General features: G+C 48.6%; 1 protein-coding gene across 1 annotated transcript; it reads left to right on the top strand.

Annotated features, from left to right (window-relative positions):
• The first annotated feature begins 705 nt into the window (after positions 1 to 705).
• On the top strand, positions 706 to 23113 carry LOC147123810 (ankyrin repeat domain-containing protein 53-like). Its single transcript, XM_086005035.1, has 5 exons — positions 706 to 930; positions 5657 to 5856; positions 12525 to 12689; positions 19551 to 19671; positions 21898 to 23113. The coding sequence occupies exons 1-5, from the start codon at positions 793 to 795 to the stop codon at positions 22936 to 22938; spliced, it is 1665 nt and encodes a 554-aa protein (XP_085861161.1). The 5' UTR covers positions 706 to 792; the 3' UTR covers positions 22939 to 23113.
• Positions 23114 to 25035: the final 1922 nt, after the last annotated feature.

Genomic DNA, 25035 nt, shown 5'->3' on the forward strand with positions numbered 1-25035 from the left:
AGAGAATTCCACAGGTTCACCACACTCTGGGTGAAGAAATTCCTCCTCATCTCTCTCCTAAATGGCTTACCCCTTATCCTTAGACTGTGACCCCTGGTTCTGGACTCCCTGACCATCGGGAACATCCTTCCTGCATCTAGTCTGTCTAGTCCTGTTAGAATGTTATAAGTTTCAATGAGATCCCCTCTCATTCTCCTAAACTCCAGCGAGTATAAGCCCAATCAATCCAATCTCTCCTCATACGTCATTCCTGCCATCCCAGGTATCAGCCTGGTGAAACTTCGCTGCGCTCCCTCCATGGCAAGAACATCCTTCCTCAGATAAGGCGACCAAAACTGCACACAATACTCAAGATGTGGTCTCACCAAGGCCCTGTACAACTGCAGCAAGACATCCTTGTTCCTGTACTTGAACCCTCTCGCTACGAAGGCCAACATGCCATTTGCCTTCTTAACTGCCCGCTGCACCTGCATGCTTACCTTCAGCGACTGGTGCACAAGGACACCCAGGTCTCGTTGCACTTCCCCTTCTCCCAATCTATTGCCATTCAGATAATAATCTGCCTATCCATCCATCTGGAATCTATCCCTTCTCCTAACTCCCTCTTTATCTTCTGCTGCTTTCCCACTGGTTAAACGCAAGGGTCCATGTTGTGGGTGGGTGGACACTAACACTGGATGGATGTTCTTGCAGGTCGAGCTTGGAGGAAGCAGGGCAGTGTCGCGCTGGTGTGACGCGCATTCCGTTTTTTGCTCTGGTGACTCTGGCACGTGTCCAGTGAAAGGATTCCCCATGGCGCCGGGCCAAGTCAAGAAGTGGCATCGCGGGGAGATGCTGAGCGATGAGTTGATGGCAGCCACTGTGGGTGATATCGATTGGCTGCGACTCAGTCTAAACAAGGCAAAAGGCAACGTTGCAGTGGACCAAAATGTAAGTGTTCCTTGCCTGGTTCCGTTCCTGTCTATCCAGTCATAGCCAGAGAATCTCCTGCAATGGCTTCTCTTCCCGCTCCCACACTGTTACCTCTGGTGACCCCCAAGGATCTATCCATGGCCCCCTCCTATTTCTCATCTACATGCTGCCCCTCGGCGACATTATCTGAAAGCACAGCGTCAGTTTCCATATGTACGCTGATGACACCCAACTGTACCTCACCACCACCTCGCTCGACCCCTCCACTGTCTCTGACTTTTCACACTGCTTGTCCAATATCCACTACCCGGATGAGCAGAAATTTCCTCCAATTAAATATCAATAAGACTAAATGCATTGCCTTTGGTCCCCGCCACGAACTCCATTCCCTAGCCACCCACTCCATCCCTCTCACCGCTCACTCCATCCATCTCACTGACCACTCCATTCCTCTCACTGACCACTCCACCCCTCTCACTGACCACTCCACCCCTCTCACTGACCACTCCATCCCTCTCACTGACCACTCAATCCCTCTCACTGACCACTCCACTCCATCCCTCTCACTGACCACTCCATCCCTCTCACTGACCACTCCATCCCTCTCACTGACCACTCCACCCCTCTCACTGACCACTCCATCACTCTCACTGACCACTCCATCACTCTCACTGACCACTCCATCCCTCTCACTGACCACTCCATCACTCTCACTGACCACTCCATCACTCTCACTGACCACTCCATTCCTCTCACTGACCACTCCATCCCTCTCACTGACCACTCCATCACTCTCACTGACCACTCCATCCCTCTCACTGACCACTCCATCACTCTCACTGACCACTCCATCCCTCTCACTGACCACTCCACCCCTCTCACTGACCACTCCACCCCTCTCACTGACCACTCCACCCCTCTCACTGACCACTCCACCCCTCTCACTGACCACTCCACCCCTCTCACTGACCACTCCACCCCTCTCACTGACCACTCCACCCCTCTCACCGACCACTCCATCCCTCTCACTGACCACTCCACCCCTCTCACCGACCACTCCATCGCTCTCACCGACCACTCCATCGCTCTCACTGACCACTCCATTCCTCTCACTGACCTCTCAACCCCTCTCACCGACCACTCCACCCCTCTCACTGACCACTCCACCCCTCTCACTGACCACTCCATCACTCTCACTGACCACTCCATCCCTCTCACTGACCACTCCATCCCTCTCACTGACCACTCCATCCCTCTCACTGACCACTCCATCCCTCTCACTGACCACTCCATCCCTCTCACTGACCACTCCATCGCTCTCACTGACCACTCCATCGCTCTCACTGACCACTCCATCGCTCTCACTGACCACTCCATCGCTCTCACTGACCACTCCATCGCTCTCACTGACCACTCCATCGCTCTCACTGACCACTCCATCGCTCTCACTGACCACTCCATCGCTCTCACTGACCACTCCATCGCTCTCACTGACCACTCCATCCCTCTCACTGACCACTCCATTCCTCTCACTGACCTCTCAACCCCTCTCACTGACCACTCCACCCCTCTCACTGACCACTCCATCACTCTCACTGACCACTCCATCCCTCTCACTGACCACTCCATCCCTCTCACTGACCACTCCATCCCTCTCACCGACCACTCCATCCCTCTCACCGACCACTCCATCCCTCTCACCGACCACTCCATCCCTCTCACCGACCACTCCATCCCTCTCACCGACCACTCCATCCCTCTCACCGACCACACCATCCCTCTCACCGACCACTCCATCCCTCTCACCGACCACTCCATCCCTCTCACCGACCACTCCATCCTTCTCACCGACCACTCCATCCCTCTCACCGACCACTCCATCCCTCTGACAGACCACTCCATCCCTCTCACAGACCACTCCATCCCTCTCACCGACCACTCCATCCCTCTCACCGACCACTCCATCCCTCTCACCGACCACACCATCCCTCTCACCGACCACTCCATCCCTCTCACCGACCACTCCATCCCTCTCACTGACCACTCCATCCCTCTCACTGACCACTCCATCCCTCTCACTGACCACTCCATCCCTCTCACTGACCACTCCATCCCTCTCACTGACCACTCCATCGCTCTCACTGACCACTCCATCGCTCTCACTGACCACTCCATCGCTCTCACTGACCACTCCATCGCTCTCACTGACCACTCCATCGCTCTCACTGACCACTCCATCGCTCTCACTGACCACTCCATTCCTCTCACTGACCTCTCAACCCCTCTCACTGACCACTCCACCCCTCTCACTGACCACTCCATCACTCTCACTGACCACTCCATCCCTCTCACTGACCACTCCATCACTCTCACTGACCACTCCATTCCTCTCACTGACCACTCCATCCCTCTCACTGACCACTCCATCCCTCTCACTGACCACTCCATCCCTCTCACTGACCACTCCATCCCTCTCACTGACCACTCCATCCCTCTCACTGACCACTCCATTACTCTCACTGACCACTCCATCCCTCTCACTGACCACTCCACCCCTCTCACTGACCACTCCACCCCTCTCACTGACCACTCCACCCCTCTCACTGACCACTCCACCCCTCTCACTGACCACTCCACCCCTCTCACTGACCACTCCACCCCTCTCACTGACCACTCCACCCCTCTCACCGACCACTCCATCCCTCTCACTGACCACTCCACCCCTCTCACCGACCACTCCATCGCTCTCACCGACCACTCCATCGCTCTCACTGACCACTCCATTCCTCTCACTGACCTCTCAACCCCTCTCACCGACCACTCCACCCCTCTCACTGACCACTCCACCCCTCTCACTGACCACTCCACCCCTCTCACTGACCACTCCACCCCTCTCACTGACCACTCCACCCCTCTCACTGACCACTCCACCCCTCTCACTGACCACTCCACCCCTCTCACTGACCACTCCACCCCTCTCACTGACCACTCCACCCCTCTCACTGACCACTCCACCCCTCTCACTGACCACTCCACCCCTCTCACTGACCACTCCACCCCTCTCACCGACCACTCCACCCCTCTCACCGACCACTCCATCCCTCTCACGGACCACTCCACCCCTCTCACCGACCACTCCATCGCTCTCACCGACCACTCCATCGCTCTCACCGACCACTCCATCGCTCTCACCGACCACTCCATCGCTCTCACCGACCACTCCATCGCTCTCACTGACCACTCCATCGCTCTCACTGACCACTCCATCGCTCTCACTGACCACTCCATCGCTCTCACTGACCACTCCATCGCTCTCACTGACCACTCCATCGCTCTCACTGACCACTCCATCCCTCTCACTGACCACTCCATCCCTCTCACTGACCACTCCATCGCTCTCACTGACCACTCCATCGCTCTCACTGACCACTCCATCGCTCTCACTGACCACTCCATCGCTCTCACTGACCACTCCATCGCTCTCACTGACCACTCCATCCCTCTCACTGACCACTCCATCCCTCTCACTGACCACTCCATCACTCTCACCGACCACTCCATCCCTCTCACCGACCACTCCACCCCTCTCACCGACCACTCCACCCCTCTCACCGACCACTCCACCCCTCTCACCGACCACTCCACCCCTCTCACCGACCACTCCACCCCTCTCACCGACCACTCCACCCCTCTCACCGACCACTCCACCCCTCTCACCGACCACTCCATCCCTCTCACCGACCACTCCATCCCTCTCACTGACCACTATTTGAGGCTGAACCATCCAGTCCGTCGCCTTGGCGTCATATTTGATCCTGAGCTGAGCTTCCAACACCATCTCCTCTCCATCACCAAGATCGCCTATTTCCACCTCCGTATCATCAGCTGTCTCCGCCCCTGCCTCAACTCAGCTGCTGAAATCATCAGGGGCTAGATAGAGTAAAGTTCCCGCTCAAGGGCAATTAGGGATGGGCAATAAATCCTGGCCTTGCCAGCGATGGCCACATCTCATAAACAAATTTTAAAAAAAGCACTGTCCCATCAGACACTCCCAGGGCAGGTACAGCATGGGTTAGATACAGAGTAAAGCTCCCTCTACACTGCCCCATCAAACACTCCCAGGGCAGGTGCAGCACGGGTTAGATACAGAGTAAAGCTCCCTCTACACTGCCCCATCAAACACTCCCAAGGCAGGTACAGCACGGGTTAGATACAGAGTAAAGCTCCCTCTACACTGTCCCATCAAACACTCCCACGGCAGGTACAGCACGGGTTAGATACAGACTAAAGCTCCCTCTACACTGTCTCATCAAACACTCCCAGGGCAGGTACAGCACGGGTTAGATACAGAGTAAAGCTCCCTCTACACTACCCCATCAAACACTCCCAGGGCAGGTACAGCACGGGTTAGATACAGAGTAAAGCTCCCTCTACACTGTCCCATCAAACACTCCCAGGGCAGGTACAGCACGGGTTAGATACAGAGTAAAGCTCCCTCTACACTGTCTCATCAAACACTCCCAGGGCAGGTGCAACACGGGTTAGATACAGAGTAAAGCTCCCTCTACACTGTCCCATCAAACACTCCCAGGGCAGGTACAGCACGGGAAAGCTCCCTCTTTCTACTACGGTCAGTGTGCGATATATACTGCGGTCGGATATTCTGTGTGTATGGTTTTGGATGTGCTCTGACGGCACTAACCCTGTGTTGTCGCTCTGCCTTCCCTTACCCTCGCTGTTTTAGGGTTACAACGCAGTGCATTTGGCTGCCCTGAATGGGAGGCTTGAGTGTATGAAGATACTGGTGGAAGATTACCACATGGACGTGAACTTGGCCAACCCAAAGGGCTGGAGCGCCATCCACCTGATCCTCATCGAAGAAGTCAAATTCCGCACGCACAAGTGTCTGAAGTACCTGCTCAGTATCGGGGCCGATCCAAATGTGTACGTGGCAGTGTCTGCTTCACTAACTCTGGAGTCATGGTGGTTAAATGTATTATCTGTTGTGGTCTGAAGTTAGCTGGTGGGAACATAGCAATCACCAGCTGCAAAAACAATAAAGTCCATCTAGTTTGGCTCCTACCATCCTGGTAGTCGCATTGTTAGGGAATGGACATTCTTACTAATAAGTTAATTAAGGTAACCGACCACTGTTTGAGAGTGAACCATGCTGTACCTGCCCTGGGAGTGTTTGATGGGACAGTGTAGAGGGAGCTTTACTCTGTATCTAACCCCGTGCTGTACCTGCCCTGGGATTGTTTGATGGGACAGTGTAGAGGGAGCTTTACTCTGTATCTAACCCGTGCTGTACCTGCCCTGGGAGTGTTTGATGGGACAGTGTAGAGGGAGCTTTACTCTGTATCTAACCCATGCTGTACCTGCCCTGGGAGTGTTTGATGGGACAGTGTAGAGGGAACTTTACTCTGTATCTAACCCGTGCTGTACCTGCCCTGGGAGTGTTTGATGGGGCAGTGTAGAGGGAGCTTTACTCTGTATCTAACCCGTGCTGTACCTGCCCTGGGAGTGTTTGATGGGGCAGTGTAGAGGGAGCTTTACTCTGTATCTAACCCGTGCGGTACCTGCCCTGGGAGTGTTTGATGGGACAGTGTAGAGGGAGCTTTACTCTGTATCTAACCCGTGCTGTACCTGCCCTGGGAGTGTTTGATGGGACAGTGTAGAGGGAGCTTTACTCTGTATCTAACCCTGTGCTGTACATGCCCTGGGAGTGTTTGATGGGGCAGTGTAGAGGGAGCTTTACTCTGTATCTAACCCGTGCTGTACCTGCCCTGGGAGTGTTTGATGGGACAGTGTAGAGGGAGCTTTACTCTGTATCTAACCCGTGCTGTATCTGCCCTGGTAGCGTTTGATGCGACAGTGTAGAGGAAGCTTTGCTCTGTATCTAATCCGTGCTGTACCTGCCCTGGGAGTGTTTGATGGGACAGTGTAGAGGGAGCTTTACTCTGTATCTAACCCGTGCTGTATCTGCCCTGGGAGTGTTTGATGGGACAGTGTAGAGGGAGCTTTACTCTGTATCTAACCTGTTTTGTACCTGCCCTGGGAGTGTTTGATGGGACAGTGTAGAGGCAGCTTTACTCTGTATCTAACACGTGCTGTATCTGCCCTGGGATTGTTTGATGGGACAGTGTAGAGGGAGCTTTACTCTGTATCTAACACGTGCTGTATCTGCCCTGGGAGTGTTTGATGGGACAGTGTAGAGGGAGCTTTACTCTGTATCTAACCCGTGCTGTACCTGCCCTGGGAGTGTTTGATGGGACAGTGTAGAGAGAGCTTTACTCTGTATCTAACCCGTGCTGTACCTGCCCTGTGAGTGTTTGATGGGACAGTGTAGAGTGAGCTTTACTCTGTGTCTAACCCGTGCTGTTCCTGCCCTGGGAGTGTTTGATGGGACAGTGTAGAGGGAGCTTTACTCTGTATCTAACCCATGCTATCCCTGCCCTGGGAGTTTTTGATGGGACAGTGTAGAGGGAGCTTTGCTCTGTATCTAACCCGTGCTGTACCTGCCCTGGGAGTGTTTGATGGGACAGTGTAGGGGGAGCTTTACTCTGTATCTAACCCGTGCTGTCCCTGCCCTGGGAGTGTTTGATGGGACAGTGTAGAGGGAGCTTTACTCTGTATCTACCCCGTGCTGTACCTGCCCTGGGAGTGTTTGATGGGACAGTGTAGAAGGAGCTTCACTCTGTATCTAACCCATGTTGTACCTGCCCTGGGAGTGTTTGATGGGGCAGTGTAGAGGGAGCTTTACTCTGTATCTAACTCGTGCTGTACCTGCCCTGGGAGTGTTTGATGGGACAGTGTAGAGGGAGCTTTACTCTGTATCTAACCCGTGCTGTACCTGCCCTGGGAGTGTTTGATGGGACAGTGTAGAGGGAGCTTTACTCTGTATCTAACCCGTGCTGTACCTGCCCTGGGAGTGTTTGATGGGACAGTGTAGAGGGAGCTTTACTCTGTATCTAACCCGTGCTGTACCTGTCCTGGGAGTGTTTGATGGGACAGTGTAGAGGGAGCTTTACTCTGTATCTAACCCGTGCTGGATCTGCCCTGGGAGTGTTTGATGAGACAGTGTAAAGTTTGCAGAGGCTGGGGTTGTTTTCTTTGCAGGAGAGGAGGCTGAATTGAGACTTAGGATCTGGAATGCACTGCCTGAAACGGTGGCGGAGACAGATTTATTTACGGCTTTCAAAAGGGAGTTGAATAAATACATTGTGGGAAAAAAAAATTCAGAGCACTGTGGAAAGGGCGGGGGAGTGGGACTAGCTGAAGTGCTCTTGCAGGGAGCCGGGACGGGCTGATTGGCGTCCTTCTGTGCTGTAACCATTCCATGACTCTATTCTATGATTCTATAATTGTGGTGTGTAAAATTATGAGGGGCCTCGATCGAGTGGACAGGAAGGACTTATTTGCCTTAGCAGAGAGGTCAGTAACCAGGGGGGCATAGATTTAAAGTAATTGGTAGGAGGGGAGTTGCGGAGAGATTTTTTCACCCAGAGGGTGGTGGGGGTCTGGAACTCACTGCCTGAAAGGGTGGTAGAGGCAGAAAGCCTCACCGCATTTACAAAGTACTTGGATATGCACTTGAAGTGCCGTAACCTGCTGTTGTGATCTGGAATGCGCTGCACAATGTGCGGTGGAAGCAGATTCAGTAGTAACTTTCGGAAAGGGAATTGGAGAAATACTTGAAGAGGAGAAAATTGTAGGGATATGGGGAAAGAGCGGGGAGTGGGATTAACTGGATTGCTCTTCGAAGGAGCCGGCACAGACTCGATAGGATGAATGGCCTCCTTCTGTGCTGTATGATTCTAAGAATACAATGATAACTATTATGAACAATAATTACTCTTATACTTGAGAAACTTAACGATAAAACGAATTACCAGGGAATTGACTGCGTCGCAGGTTTCGAGCTCAAGGGGTTCGGCTGCTCAAGCCTTGTCGAATTCTGGAGTATCTCTTCGAACCCGCCCCCACCCCCCGCCACTTTTTATACCTTTCACTCTTGCCACGTGAGAATCCGCACGTTTCAAAGTATTACTGTGGTGTATGTAACCTGTTCCACCTTAAGAGAACTTAAGCCTGTTCCACCTTAAGAGATGTACTACTTTCTCTGGCTGCTGTATACGTAATACCGGTGGTGACCACCGGTATATAAGTACTGTGTAGTGATATTGTATTTAGTATAGTCCTGACCTCCAACTAGTAAAGACCTGTTGAACTTTATTCTTGTAGTCTGTGTCAGTAATTAATCTTAATACAACTGGAACACACAGACTTAACAATTACCTCATCCAATTAGCTGGACTTCAGCTTTAACATGAATCACTCCCCAAGCCTTCACCTTGTCTGAACTGTCAATCCAGTCATTCAACTGGAGACAGGTGCAGGGACCCAGGACTGTCAGATGAGTTATCACTTGCCTTGCACAGATGTGTCCTTGGAGGAATTAATCCCCAGGAGGACAGCAGAGGTCTCCATCAGCCTCGGACATAGAAAGCTTATCAGCCAAGATTGTCCCTGCTTGTTCTGAGTTTGTGCAGTGACTTGTACTTAGCTAAAGTTCTCTGACTGGAATTCCTTGAAAAAAGAAAGACTTGCATTTCTATAGCGCCTTTCACAACCACCGGACATCCCAAAGCAGTTTACAGTGAAGGAGTCAACATAGAGTTCAACAATTTCAGATCATAACCTCGGCCCCTGTCATATTTATATATTTTTTATCCACACTTTTTGTTTGTGCCTTCTGTTCTTCTCTCCCACAGGGCAGCTGTCTTTCATTCTGCCAGCGCAATTCACACTTCATCTAGAGCCATCCTTTGTTTCTTAACCTGTCCCATTACCATCTCCTTTTGCCTTGAATATCTCTTAATGTCTCTTTACTTCTCCTGCCTTCCAGCCTATCACAGACCTTCCCTTTTGTTCTTTCATCCCCTCCCCCATTTCCCAGCCCCTAAACTTGCTTTAAAATCTGTTCCATTTCCTGCTTTTTTTCCAGTTCTGATGAAAGGTCATCGACCTGAAACGTTAACTCTGTTTCTCACTCCACAGATGCTGCCTGACCTGCTGAGTATCTCCAGCATTTTCTGTTTTTATTACAGTGAAGTACTTTTTGAAGTGTAGTCACTGTTGTAATGTAGGAAATGCAGCAACACATTTGCAGACAGCAAGCTCCCACAAACAGCAAGGTGATAATGACCAGATCGTCTGGTTTTTTTTAAAGTGATGTTGATTGAGTGATAAATATTGGCCAGGACACAGGGGATAACTTCCCTGCTCTTCTTTGAAATAGGATCTTTTAGAACATAAGAACATAAGAAATAGGAGCAGGAATAGGCCGTTTGGCCCCTCGAGCCTGCTCCGCTATTCAATGCGATCATGACTGATCATCCAAATTCAGTACCCTGTCCCTGCTTTCTCCCCAAACCCCTTGATCCCTTTAGCCTTAAGAAATATATCCAACTCCTTCTTGAATCTATTTAATGAATTGGCCTCTACTGCCTTCTGTGGTAGAGAATTCCACAGGTTCACCACTCTCTGGGTGAAGAAATTCCTCCTCATTTCTGTCCTAAATGGCTTACCCCTTATCCTTAGACTGTGACCCCTGGTTCTGGACTCCCCGACCATTGGGAACATCCTTCCTGCATCTAGTCTGTTCAGTCCTGTCAGAATTTTATAAGTTTCAATGAGATCCCCTCTCATGCTTCTAAACTCCAGCGAGTATAAGCCCAATCGACCCAATCTCTCCTCATACGTCATTCCTGCCATCCCAGGTATCAGCCTGGTGAATTTTCGCTGCACTCCTTCCATGGCAAGAACATCCTTCCTCAGATAAGGCGACCAAAACTGCACACAATATTCAAGATGTAGTCTCACCAAGGCCCTGATCTTATGTTGGAGGGAAGGTCATTGATGAAGCAGCTGAAGATGGTTCATCAATGACCTTCCTTTCCTTTTTACATACCTACATAAAATGACCTGTTTATTCCTACTCTCTGTTTTCTGTCCGTTAACCAATCTTCAATCCATGTTAGTATATTGCCCCCAATCCCATGAGCCTTAATTTTGTTTAATAACCTCTTGTGTGGCACTTTATCTGAAAATCCAAATACACCACATCCACTGGTTCCCCCATATCTATTCTGCTAGTTACAACCTCAAAAAACTTGAACAGAATCGTCAAACACGATTTCCCTTTCATAAATCCGTGTTGACTCTGCCCAAACCTATTATTATTTTCTAAGTGCCCTGTTACCACGTCCTTAATAATAGATTCTAACATTTTCCCTACTACTGATGTCAGGCTAACTGGTCTGTAGTTGCACGGTTTCTCTCTCCCTCCTTTCTTTAATATTCGGGTTACATTTGCCACCTTCCAGTCCACGGGAACCGTTCTAGAATCTATGGAATTTTGGAAGATGACAACCAATGCATCCACTATCTCTCTAGCCACCTCTTTCAAAACCCTAGGATGTAGGCCATCAGGTCCAGGGGATTTATCAGCTTTCAGTCCCATTAATTTCTCCAGTATTGTTTTTTTTACTAATACTAATTTCTTTCAGTTCCTCATTCTCACTAGACTCTTGGTTCTCCGTTATTTACAGCAGGTTTTTTTGCGTCTTTTTCCGTGAAGACAGACACAAAGTATTTGTTTAATTTCTCTGCCATTTCCTTATTCCCCATTATAATTTCTCCTGTCTCAGCCTGTAAGGGACCCACATTTACTTTCGCTAATCTTTTCCTTTTTACGTACCTATAGAAGCTTTTACAGTCTGTTTTTATGTCTCAGCTAGTTTACTCTCATATTCTATTTTCCCTTTCTTTATCAATTTCTTGATTCTCCTTTGCTGAATTCTAAAATCCTCCTAATCCTCAGGCTTACTGCTCTTTTTGGCAACATTATAAGCCTCTTCCTTTGATCTAATACTATCTTTAACTTCTCTTGTTAGCCACGGTTGGACCACTTTTCCTGTGGGGTTTTTGTGCCTTAAAGGAATGTATATTTGTTGTAAATTACATATTAATTATTTAAAAGCTAGCCATTGCTTGTCTACCATCATACCTTTTAATGTAGTTTCCCAATCTACCTTAGCCAACTCGCCCCTCATACCTACATAATTTGCTTTGTTTAGATTTAAGACCCAGTGGTGAAGAGCTTTGGGAACCAGCTATAAACAAAGACTTGCATTTCTATAGCGCCTTTCATGACCTCAGGCCATCCCAAACTGCTTTACAGCCAATGAAGGTCTTTTGAAGTGTAGTCACTGTTGTAATGTAGGAAAATCAGGAGCAAATTTGCACACAGCAAGATCCCACAAACAGCAATGTGATAATGACCAGATAATTTTTTTTACTAATATTGGTTGAATTAAATGGTTCATGCTAGGGGAGAGTGTACATGGGCTGTGGGAGGAGATTAAATGGGTGGGTAGAGTCTGTGATAGGGGAGAGTGTACATGGGCTGTGGGAGGAGATTAAATGGGTGGGTAGAGTCTGTGATAGGGGAGAGGGTTCAAGCAATGAATTGTCCTCTGCTAAACCTCATGTTCTTACTGTAAACTATTCCCAAGCTCAAATATTGACGGCCCTTCCTTGTTTTTCAGCCAGACAGTCGAAGGTCTGTCCCCACTTCATCAGGCGGCTGAAGTAGGTTTACTAAATTGTGTCATCACTCTAGTTGAAGCAGGAGCTAAAGTGAAAGTCAAAGATGCTAGAGGACAACGACCGATTGACCTGGCCAAAATCTGGGGTCACCGTCTGTGTGCAAGGTTAGTGCAGTGCCACTGGCTTATCCCTCCGCAGAGCAAAGTGTCTCACTGACTTCTCGGGTTTATATATAGGATATTGTCATATGCCTAATGCCCTTATGTGGGCGTATTACAGGATGTGGTCGTGTTTCCCTATTGAGGAAAGGATAAATAGGGCGGTCACAAGGACTTTAAACTAGTAACTGTGGGGTGGGGGGGGGCTCGGGGAAATTGCAGTACAAATAATAATTCAAAAACAAACGAAAGGGAAGAGAGTAGAGTAACTGTCTGAAATTGTGCTTTAGGCACTACAGGTAAAGGGAAAACTTAAAGATGTAAAGCGATTAAACCAGGAGAGAGAAATAAGAAACATGTCAGTAAAACATCAGAGCTGAAAGACAGGCCAGGGTGTGTGGCCCAAAAAGGTGTTCTTTATACAAACGCACGGAGTATAAGGAATACATTGAAGGAACTGCAGACACAAATTCAAATTGGGGGATATGACATGGCAGCCATTACTGAGACATGGCTGCAAGACAGTCAGGACTGGGAACTAATTATACCGGGTTATAAGGTCTACAGGACAGATAGGGGAAACGGCAGAGGGGGAGGAGTAGCTTTAGTGATCAAGGGTGAAATCACTTCAATGATAAGAGAGGATTTAAAGAGAGGTAAGCAGCCAGTGGAGACTTTATGGGTTGAATTAAGAAATAGGAAAGGATCTAAGGCTGTATTGGGAGTTGTGTATAGGCCCCCTGGTAGCAGCTGTGAAGTGCTAGATTGTATAAATGCAGAGATTAGACAAGCATGTAGTAAAGGCAGTGTGGTTTTAATGGGGGATTTTAACTTTCATATAGATTGGGAAAAGCAGACTGACACCTGTCAGAAGGGTAGTGAATTTCTTGAGTGTGTCCGGGATAGTTATCTACAACAATATGTCCTGGAGACAACAAGGGGGCATGTCATATTAGACTTAGTAATGAGTAATGAGCCAGATTTAGTTAACAGCCTAACTGTGCATGAACATTTATCCAATAGCGATCATAACATGATTGAGTTCAACATAGTGTTTGAAAGGGAGAAACGCGAAACCGCTACTAAGATTCTAGATTTAGGTAAGGCCAACTTCAACAGGATGAGACAGAAACTGTCCACAGCAAACTGGGCAAATCTGCTAATGGGTAAAAGATTAGTGGGAGATGTTCAAAAAATAATTCAATGTGATACAGAACCACTTTATACCTCTGAGGGGCAAGAGCTCGACTTGCCAAAAAAAACCAACCATGGACAACTACAGAGTAAGGGACAGCATAAAACTAAAGGAAAGGGCATACAAAAATGCAAAAAATAGCACAGACCCTGGCGAATGGGAAAGATACACAGAACAGCAAAGGGTCACAAAACAGGTAGTAAGAGCTACAAAAAGGGAGTATGAAAAGAAACTTGCAAGGGATATCAAAATTAATATGAATTTTTTTTACAGTTACAGGAAACTCTTTTTTATCTGGCACCGACGGGACCGGCGTGGTGCCGGTTTATCAAAAAGTCCAGATTACAGAGAGGTATAGTTAAAAGGTACGAGAGCTCCGTACACAGCCACAAATCCAGGCATCCCTGTTGCTTAGCAACAGGTGCAGGAACCCCGCCACAGACCAAGCATCCCTGTTGCTTAGCAACAGGTGCAGGAACCCCGTTACACAGCCACAGATCCAGGAACGGCCACTAATATGAAGTAAAACTTACCTGAACCTACTCCTGAATTTTGCCGGTTAACAGAGATTTCCGGTTATTTAGGTGCTGGTAAATCGAGAGTTTCCTGTACATTAGGAAAAAGAGGGTGGTCAGGAGCAATGTTGGCCCCTTAAAAACTGAAAGTGGTGATATTGTCAATGACAATGGGGAAATGGTGAACATGTTGAATAATTACTTTGCGTCAGTATTTACAGTAGAAGAGGATAGCATGCTGGAAATCCCAAAGAAACTAATACTGAATCGGGGACAGGGACTCAATAAAATTAACCTAAGTAAATTAACAGTAATGAAGAAAATAATGGCACTAAAGAGTGACAAATCGCCAGGGCCAGATGGTTTCCATCCCAGGGTTTTAAAGGAAGTCGGTGAGCACATTACAGATGCCCTAACTATAATCTTCCAAAGTCCTCTTGATTCAGGAACCATTCCTTTAGATTGGAAAATTGCGCACATCACTCTGCTATTTAAGAATGGCGAGAGAGGGAAACCAGGGAATTATAGACCAGTTAGCCTAACGCCAGTTGTCGGGAAATTGCTAGAGTCTATAATTAAGGATAGGGTGACTGAACACCTTGAAAATTTTCAGTTGATCAGAGAGAGCCAGCGTGGATTTGTGAAAGGTAGGTCATGCCTGACAAACCTGATTGAATCTTTTGAAGAGGTGACTAAAGTAGTGGACAGGAGAATGTCTATAGATGTTATTTATATGGACATCCAGAAGGCATTTGATAAAGTCCCACCAAAGAGACTGTTATCCCACATAAGAGACTGTTATATACATGGAATTGAGGGCAAATTATTGACCTGGTTAGGAAATTGGCTGAGCGGCAGGAGACAGCCAGTAGGGATAATGGGCAGGTACTCAAATTGGCAGGAGGTGACTAGTGGTGTCCCGCAGGGATCTGTGTTGGGGCCTCAACTATTCACAATATTTATTAATGACTTAGATGATGGCATAGAAAGTCATTTATCCAAATTTGCCGATGACACAAAGATAGACAGCATTGTAAGCAGTGTCGATGGAAGCATAAAATTACAAAGAGATATTGATAGATTAAGTGAATGGGCAAAACTGTGGCAAATGGATTTTGATGTAAGCAAAAGTGAGGTCATCCACTTTGGACCTAAAAAGGATAGAACAGGGTATTTTCTAAATGGTGAAAAGATAAAAACAGTGGAGGCCCAAAGAGACTTGGGGGTCCAGGTACATAGATCATTCAAATGTCATGAACGGGTACAGAAAATAATCAAAAAGGCTCATGGAATGCTGGCCTTTATATCTAGAGGACCAGAGTACAAGGGGGTAGAAGTTATGCTGCAGCTGTACAAAGCCCTGGTTAGACCACACCTGGAGCACTGGGAGCAGTTCTGGGCACCACACCTTAGGAAGGATATATTGGCCTTGGAGGTTTACCAGAATGATTCAAGGGTCAAGTTACGAGGAGAGATTACACAAATTAAGGTTGTATTCCCTAGAATTTAGAAGGTTAAGGGGTGATCAGTTCGAAGTTTTCAGGATATTGGGGGGAACAGATCGGGTAGATAGAGAGAAACTATTTCTGCTGGTTGGGGAGTCTAGGACTAGGGGACATAGTCTAAAAATTAGAGCCAGACCTTTCAGGAGTGAAATTAGGAAACACTTCTACACACAAAGGGTGGTAGAAGTTTGGAACTCTCTTCCACAAATGGCAATTGATGCTAGATCAATTGTTAATTTTAAATCGGAAATTGATAGTTTTTTGTTAACCAAAGGTATTAAGGGATATGGGCTAAAGGCGGGTATATGGAGTTAGGTCGCCTTCATCTCATTGAATGGTGCAACAGGCTCAAGGTGCTGAATGGCCTCCTCCTGCTCCTATGTTCCTATGCCCTTGTGGGGGGGTATTACAGGATATGGGCATGTATTCTTATTGCCCTTATGTGGGGGTATTCTAGGATATTGTCAGATAGCCCCATTACCCTTATGTAGAGGTATAATAGGATACTGTTGTATATCTGTATTGCCCTTATGTGGTGTATTATAGGATATTGTCAGATATCCCCATGGTCCTTATCTGGAGGGTGTTATAGGATATTGTCATATACCCTTTACCTTGAATACAAGTTTGAGGGCTAGTAAACACTGAAACATCTGGTTAATGTTTTTTATTAAACCAAGTCAATGAGATAATAAAACACAATGCCTTACATGCAATGTATATGAGACAGATACCGATTATAACTCATGTGCAAAGGACTCCTCGGGAGGTCGCAAGGAATGTTTATGTTAGCCTCAGTAAGACTAGAACAAAGTCCCCCCAGGGAACTCCAGTGTGTTGTATCTTTTATAGGCTTAACTAAGTAGGACAAATGTGGGTACATTACATCATTACAGTCTGTGTGTATGCTGTTTAGTGGTAAGGTTAACTGCTATCATTTGTTGTGCTGCCTATTTAATGACGTGGGTTGTTTATTAAACATGGGACATATTGAAGGCAATAGGAATCAAGGGGAAAACGCTCCACTGGCTACATCATACCTAGCACAAAGGAAGGTGGTTGTGGTTGTTGGAGGTCAATCATCACAGCCCCAGGACATCGCTGCAGGAGTTCCTCAGGGCAGTGTCCTCGGCCCAACCATCTTCAGCTGCTTCATCAATGATCTTCCTTCCATCATAAGGTCAGAAGTGGGGATGTTTGCTGATGATTGCACAGTGTTCAGTTCCATTCGCAACTCCTCAGATAATGAAGCAGTCCGTGCCCACATGCAACAAGACCTGGACAACATTCAGGCTTGGGCTGATAAGTGGCAGGTAACATTCGCGCCACACAAGTGCCAGGCAATGACTATCTCCAACAAACGAGAGTCTAACCACCATCCCTTGACAGTCAACAGCATTACTGTCATTGAATCCCTCACCATCAACATCCTGGGGGTCACCATTGACCAGAAACTTAACAGGACCAGCCACATAAATACTGTGGCTACAAGAGCAGGTCAGAGGCTAGGTATTTTGTGGTGAGTGTCTCACCTCCTGACTCCCCAAAGCCTTTCCACCATCTACAAGGCACAAGTAAGGAGTGTGATGGAATACTCTCCACTTCCCTGGATGAGTGCAGCTCCAACAACACTCAAGAAGCTCGACACCATCCAGGACAAAGCAGCCCGCTTGATTGGCACCCCATCCACCACCTTAAACATTCACTCCCTCCACCACCGGCATACCGTGGCTGCAGTGTGTACCATCTACAAGATGCACTGCAGCAACTCGCCAAGGCTTCTTTGACAGCACCTCCAAAACCCGTGACCTCTTCCACTTAGAAGAACAAGGGCAGCAGGCGCATGGGAACACCACTACCTTCAAGATCCTTTCCAAGTCACACACCATCCTGACTTGGAAGTATATCACCGTTCCTTCAGCGTCGCTGGGTCAAAATCCTGGAACTCCCTCCCTCACAGCACTGTGGGAGTACCTTCACCACTCGGACTGCAGCGGTTCAAGAAGATGGCTCACCACCACCTTCTCCAGGGGCAACTAGGGATGGGCAATAAATGCTGGCCTTGCCAGTGATGCCCACATCCCAGGAACGAATAAAAAAAACCATTCCCACACACGAGTGCTCATTACTGATCTCTGTAGCCTCTAACATCTTCGGGGGAAAATTTGCGTGATTAGAGCCTCCCGTTAACGCCCTAAGAGGGCGCAAAGCAACTAATGCCCGGCGCCACCTTCAGGGACCTATGCACATTAACTTCCAGGTCCCTCTGTCCCTGCACATTCTTTAAAACTGTGCCATTAAGTGTATATTGCCTCTCCCTGTTCCTTCTGCCAAAATGCATCACCTCACACTTCTCTGTATTAAATTCCATCTGCCACTTGTCTGCCCATTCTGCTAGCCTTTCTGTGTCCTGTTGCAGTCGATTGGTATCATCCTCACTGTTAGCCACACCCCCACGATTGGTGTCATTCTACTCTCTATTCCAATATCCAGGTCATTTATATATATATGTATATCAAAAAAAGCAGTGGCCCCAGCACTGACCCTTGGGGAACACCACTGTCTACCATCCTCCAGTCTGAAAAACAACCATTTACCACAACTCGCTGTTTTCTGTCCTTAAGCTAATTCCTTATCCAAGCTTCCACTGACCCACCTATTCCATGAGCCTCAATTTTGTTAACCAGTCTTCTATGTGGTACTTTGTCAAACGCCTTCTGAAATTCCATGTAGACAACATCCAGTGCATTCCCTTCATCAATCCTCCCTGTTACTTCATCAAAAAATGCATCCTTTCTCAAATAAAGAGACCAGAACTGTGCCCAGTACTCCAGGTGTGGTCTCACCAAGGCCCTGTACAATTGGAGCAAGACTTCCTTACTCTTATACTCCAACCCCCTTGCAATAAAGGTCAACATGCCATTTGACTAACTAATTGCTTGCTGTTCCTGCATGCTAACTTTCTGTGTTTCCTGCACGAGGACACCCAAATCTCTCTGAACACCAACATTTACTAGTTTCTCACCATTGAAAAAATATTCTGTTTTTCTATTCTTCCTACCAAAATGAATAACCTCACATTTTCTCACATATCACTCCATCTGCACTGGAATTCGCTCCCTAAACCTCTCCGCCTCTTTACCTCTCTTTCCTCCTTTAAGGCGTTCCTTAAAACCTACCTCTTTGACCAAACTTTTGGTCACCTGCCCTAATATCTCCTTATATGGTTCGGTGTCCAATTTTGTTCCTGTGAAGCGCCTTGGAACGTTTTACTATGTTAAAGGCGCTATATAAATGGAAGTTGTTGTTGTCCTTCTCGGGGGTGGAGGTGACAGGTTTAGGAGATGCTGCCGAAGAAACTATCAACAACCACAATGTGCATTTATGTAGCACGTTTAACATAGTAAAACATGCCGAGGTGCTTCACAGAAGCGATTATCAAACAACCTTTGGCCGAAAGTGCCTTTAAACTAGCAATCATTGTAGTGGTCTGTCTTTGAACCTTTTCAAGGGCATGTGAGGGGATTAAAAGTGGACTCTTGATGAGGCCCAAGCCAGGGTCTTGTACCTGTCAACCACGTTATGTGGTTTTTCCTGTCTTCCACTGGATTGTCTTTGCTATACACCCTAGAATCCATTCTTGTGTTCCCAGGTATTTGGCCAATGTCTTGTCGGAGACGGACAGGGCTGAGTTTTTCAAGCAAATGCAGAAGCTGCGGAAACTGAAGCTTGTCTTATTGGCGGATGAGAAACGGCTGTGCGAAATCCGACAGGTAAAGTAACTGCTGGGTAGAGAGGCAGGGATAATGGAGCTCTGCTCGTCAGACTGGGGTTGTCCACCTGGGCTGTGCTTGGGTCATGATTCCCCGGGCTGGCATTGAAAATAACCAAACAAAGCAACAACATGCATTTTGTAAAAGCATCATTAGTGCAGAAAAAAATCCCAAAGGGGAAGGGAAAAAGAAATGGGCAAAAAGGGAAAGCCGTGCGGTGGGGGTGGGAGATTGGGAGGGACGACCAGAACCTTGGCCGAAAAGATGGGTTCATAAGTTTCCACGGATGGAGTGGGGAAGCCTCGTCTGTGCAACCTGTCCTCGTAATTTAACCCGTTTAGCCCCGGTATCATTCTGGTGAATCTGTGCTGCTCCCCCTCCGAGGCCAATCGATCCTTCCTGAGGGGCGGGGCCCAGAACGGAACGCAGTGTCCAGGTGGGGTCTGACCAGAGCTCTGTACAGCTGTAATATATCTTCCACCCCTCAGTTGTGGCTCAGTGGGTAGCACACTCGTCTCTGAGACAGAAGGTTGTGGGTTCGAAGTCCCCACTCCAGGGACTTGAGCATATAAAGCTAGGCTGACACTCTAGTGCAGCGCTGAGGGAGTGCTGCACTGTCAGAGGTGCCGTCTTTCGGATGAGATGTTAAACCGAGGCCCCATCTGCTCTCTCAGGTGGACGTAAAAGATCCCACGGCCACTATTTCGAAGAAGAGCAGGGGAGTTATCCCTAGTGTCCTGGGACAATATTTATCCCTCAACCAACATCACTAAAACATATTATCTGGTCATTATCGCATTGCTGCTTGTGGGAGCTTGCTGAGCGCAAATTGGTTGCCGCCAATTTTTATTTCAGATTTCCAGCAGCCACAGTATTTTGCTTTTGCAAGGAGATATTAGGGCAGGTGACCAAAAGCTTGGTCAAAGAGGTAGGTTTTAAGGCACGTCTTAAAGGAGTAGAGAGAGGCGGAGAGGTTTAGGGAGAGAATTTCAGAGCTTAGGGCCTCAGCAGCTGAAGGCACGGCCACCAATAGTGGAGCGATTAAAATCGGGGATCTGCAAGAGGCCAGAATTGGAGGAGGGCAGAGATCTCGGAGGGTTGTAGGGCTGGAGGAAGTTACAGAGATAGGGAGGGGCGAGGCCATGGAGTGATTTGAAAACAAGGATGAGAATTTTAAAACCGAGGCATTGCTTAACCGGGAGCCAATGTAGGTCATCGAGCACAGGGGTGATGGGCGAACGGGACTTGGTGCGGGTTCAGACACGGGCAGCAGAGTTTTGGATGATAAGTTTATGTAGGGTGGAATGTGGGAGGCCAGCCAGGAGTGCGTTGGAATCGTCAAGTCTAGAGGTATCAAAGGCATGGATGAGGGTTTCAGCAGCGGATGAGCTGAGGCAGGGGCGGAGACGGGCGATGTTACGGAGGTGGAAGTAGGCGGTCTTGGTTATGCTGCGGATGTGTGAAAAGCTGATCCCAGGGGGACACCTCCAGTCACATCCTGCCAATTTGAGTACATACCCATTATCCTACACTCAGTCTCCTACCTCCGAACCAATTCCCTGTCCAAGCCAATAGAATCATAGAAATTTACAGCACAGAAGGAGGCCATTCAGCCCATCTTGTCTGTGCCGGCCGACAAAGAGCTCTCCAGCCTAATCCCACTTTCCAGCTCTTGGGGGGTCCGTAGCCCTGCAGGTTACCGCACTTCAAGTGCATATCCAAGAACGTTTTAAATGAGGTGAGGGTTTCTGCCTCTACCACCCTTTCAGGCAGTGAGTTCCAGACCCCCACCACCCTCTGAGTGAAAAAAGTTATCCTCACCTCCCCTCTAATCCTTCTACCAATTACTTTAAACCTATGCCCCCTGGTTATTGACCTCTCTGCTAAGGGAAATAGGTCCTTCCTATCCACTCTATCTGGGCCCCTCATCATTTTATACACCTCAATAAGGTCTCCCCTCGGCCTCCTCTGTTCCAAAGAAAACAACCCCAGCCTATCCAATCTTTCCTTGTAACTAAAATAGGTTGGCTCCCATTCCATATGCTCCCTTTTTTGTTAACGATGATGGAGATGACCATGGAAGGATCACTCACATCGATCAGCCTGCGAAACTTTTGCCACTTCACACTGTTCTCCAAGTGAAGAGTGCGAAGATATGAAAACAAGCTTTTTACTAAGGTTTAAATGTATTAAAGGGTTCTGATGATTTTATTTGTTTTGATGTAGGAAGAGCAGGATTACTTCACCAATGAGTCCTACACACTGTGGCTAGAGAAGAAGAACCTGCCCAATATAGTGAGGACATCTTCCAGCTTCTACAAGCCGCGCAGGACCGCCGCGGAACAGGTGCTCGAGCAGCTGAGGGAGTCGGTGAAGACTGGTGAGACCAGCAGCGGCAAAAAGACGCTCAAAGTCGTGCAGCTCACAAAGCCCAAGGGTCCCTGCCGATCGGAGGGGAGTCCGGGATGGGTAAAGGCCGGGCTGCTGTGGGTGCGAAGTGGGAAGGAGAGGGGGGGTGTCCCCGAGATCCCGGGCTCACAAACCGTGACCTGCAACGCACCTCGCGAGGGCAAGGCCCCCGTCTGCGTGATCAAGCCAATCTGGAACGTCAGTACCAATCCGGCTATGCCCCCGGTGACGGATATCTCCAGACAGGTGGAGGCCAATCCGGATATCAGCCCGGAAATCCTGGTCCAACAGCACGACTTTGGGCCCTTTCACGAGCTGGCGCTGGACAGCGCGGGCCACCCTGAGCTGAGGGCCAAGGTTGGGATGAGATCGGAGCCCCTGCCAACCCTGCCTTTTGATGTCATCAAGAGGGAGTTGTTCCCGGGTTCCAGTTACCATAGGATAAGGATACCCGAGGAATTCAAGCCGGTGCACGTCATCGACCTTCCCAAGAAACGGAACCTGGTCAAGGCAAAGTCCGAGATAGACATGCACCTGCGCGAGTGGGTGGAGCCGAGCACACCCTGCCTCCCCGCTTCCAGCTCACGCTCCATATGCAAAGTGGAGTCTACTATCCCCACTGCAAGTACCAAAAGGACACCTGGGTCTTTGGACAATCAGTATTTATTTGAAGGTAGAACAAGGAGTCAAAGTCTCAACCATGGCTCAGTAAGTAGCATTCTCGTGACTGAATCATTAGTTTGTGGGTTCAAACCCTACTCCAGAGACCTAAGCCCCGTACTCCAGGCTGACACTCCCAATGCAGCACTGAGGGAATGCTGCACTGTCGGAGGTACCGTCTTTTGGATGAGACGTTAAACTGAGGCCCCGCTGCCCTCTCAGGTGGATGAATAAGATCCCATGGCACTATTCGAAGAGGAGCAGGGGAGTTCCCAACGGTGTCCTGGGCAATATTTACCCATCAACCAGCATCACTATAGCAGATTATCGCATTGTCGGTATACACTCTATCCTATCATGGACTCTACCCACCCACAGCCCATGGACACTCTCCCCTATCATGGACTCTACCTACCCACGGCCCATGTACACTCTATCCTATCATGGACCCTACCCACCCACAGCCCATGGACACTCTCCCCTATCACAGACTCTACCCATCCATTTAATCTCCTCCCACAGCCCATGTACACTCTATCCTATCATGGACTCTACCCACCCATTTAATCTCCTCCCACAGCCCATGTACACTCTATCCTATCATGGACTCTACCCACCCATTTAATCTCCTCCCACAGCCCATGTACACTCTCCCCTATCATGGACTCTGCCCTCCCATTTAATCTCCTCCCACAGCCCATGTACACTCTATCCTATCGTGGACTCTACCCATCCATTTAATCTCCTCCCACAGCCCATGTACACTCTATCCTATCATGGACTCTACCCTCCCATTTAATCTCCCCCCACAGCCCATGTACACTCTATCCTATCATGGACTCTACCCTCCCATTTAATCTCCTCCCACAGCCCATGTACACTCTATCCTATCATGAACTCTACCCTCCCATTTAATCTCCTCCCACAGCCCATGTACACTCTATCCTATCATGGACTCTACCCTCCCATTTAATCTCCTCCCACAGCCCATGTACACTCTATCCTATCATGGACTCTATCCATCCATTTAATCTCCTCCCACAGCCCATGTCCACTCTCCCCCATCATGGACTCTACCCTCCCATTAAATCTCCTCCCACAGCCCGTGTACACTCTCCCCTATCATGGACTCTATCCACCCATTTAATCTCCTCCCACAGCCCATGTACACTCTCCCCTATCATGGACTCTAGCCCGATAAGGCCCATTATTCTTCAGCTGGAGTTTGAACCGACGCCTCTGCAATAAAATAGAGCCTCACCAATCTCCAGCCAGAGAGAACTGATCCCCATCAAACGCGACGAGATTTGAGTCCACGTTGCAGTGGTGACTCCAGTATCAGCCAGATCCCTGTCATGGAGTCCGGCCTGTATTTGAACCGAGCCGACAGGTTAAAGGTTATACGCTGTCTTAACGCACCGACTGTGCAAAGCAGCAGATTATTCTCATCTTACAAATAAAACCTGTGCGGCTCCTGTTTATTCTGTCCTTCTAAGAAACAGGAGGTGAATTAAAATACACACCACACAGAACACATCCTTAAAGAGGGTGTCTTTCCATCCTGCATTCTTTTGGACCAAAAAATATTGTTGCCTAGTTAGCTGATCTAAGTAGAAAGGAGACAAGATCAGCCAGGGTTCTTGTTCCTGATCACTGCCCAGTAAACCCTCGTGTGATACTCAGAATGCCACCTGGTGATGCTTCCCAGAGTGCAACAGTCTGCCAACACGCGGTCTGATCTCTCAAATGAAGAATAGCCCTGACCCCTCTCACCCCACCTTTCAGCCGGCCCGGGAAACACAAGGGAGAGTCGGACACTGTGGGGAGAGAGTTATCGAGGGAGATGACAGCCCTCGAAACCAGCTAGCGAAACTGAGCCTGCCTCATCAGAACAAGCATTTAATCCAGGACTTGAGTAATGGTGTTTGTGTGAGCCTCAATCTAACTGAGAGTTTAACAGTCGAGATACAGTCAGTTTCAGTAACTACCCCCCAGCGCCCTGTTACTGGCTGTATCTCTACTGATGTTAATCCAGCTCCCTCACACTGTCGCTCAGCAACCCTCCCCCAGCGCCCTGTGTTACTGACTGTATCTCTACTGATGTTAATCCAGCTCCCTCACACTGTCACTCAGTAACCCCTCTCCCCCAGCGCCCTGTGTTACTGACTGTATCTCTCCTGATGTTAATCCAGCTCCCTCACACTGTCACTCAGTAACCCCTCTCCCCCAGTGCCCTGTGTTACTGACTGTATCTCTCCTGATGTTAATCCAGCTCCCTCACACTGTCACTCAGTA

The sequence above is a fragment of the Somniosus microcephalus genome, chromosome 2 (genome assembly GCF_052327205.1).
Source record: "Somniosus microcephalus isolate GS21.2 chromosome 2, FLI_Smic_1.0, whole genome shotgun sequence".
Lineage (NCBI taxonomy): Eukaryota > Metazoa > Chordata > Chondrichthyes > Squaliformes > Somniosidae > Somniosus > Somniosus microcephalus.

What these genes read in the sequence shown, in the direction of transcription:
- LOC147123810 (XM_086005035.1), top strand. Translation starts at nt 793, where the DNA reads ATGGCGCCGGGCCAAGTCAAGAAGTGGCATCGCGGGGAGATGCTGAGC. An exon ending in ATCGGGGCCGATCCAAATGT is followed by an intron (nt 5,857 to 12,524) that starts GTACGTGGCAGT and finishes CTTGTTTTTCAG; the next exon opens with CCAGACAGTCGAAGGTCTGT. An exon ending in GGTCACCGTCTGTGTGCAAG is followed by an intron (nt 12,690 to 19,550) that starts GTTAGTGCAGTG and finishes TTGTGTTCCCAG; the next exon opens with GTATTTGGCCAATGTCTTGT.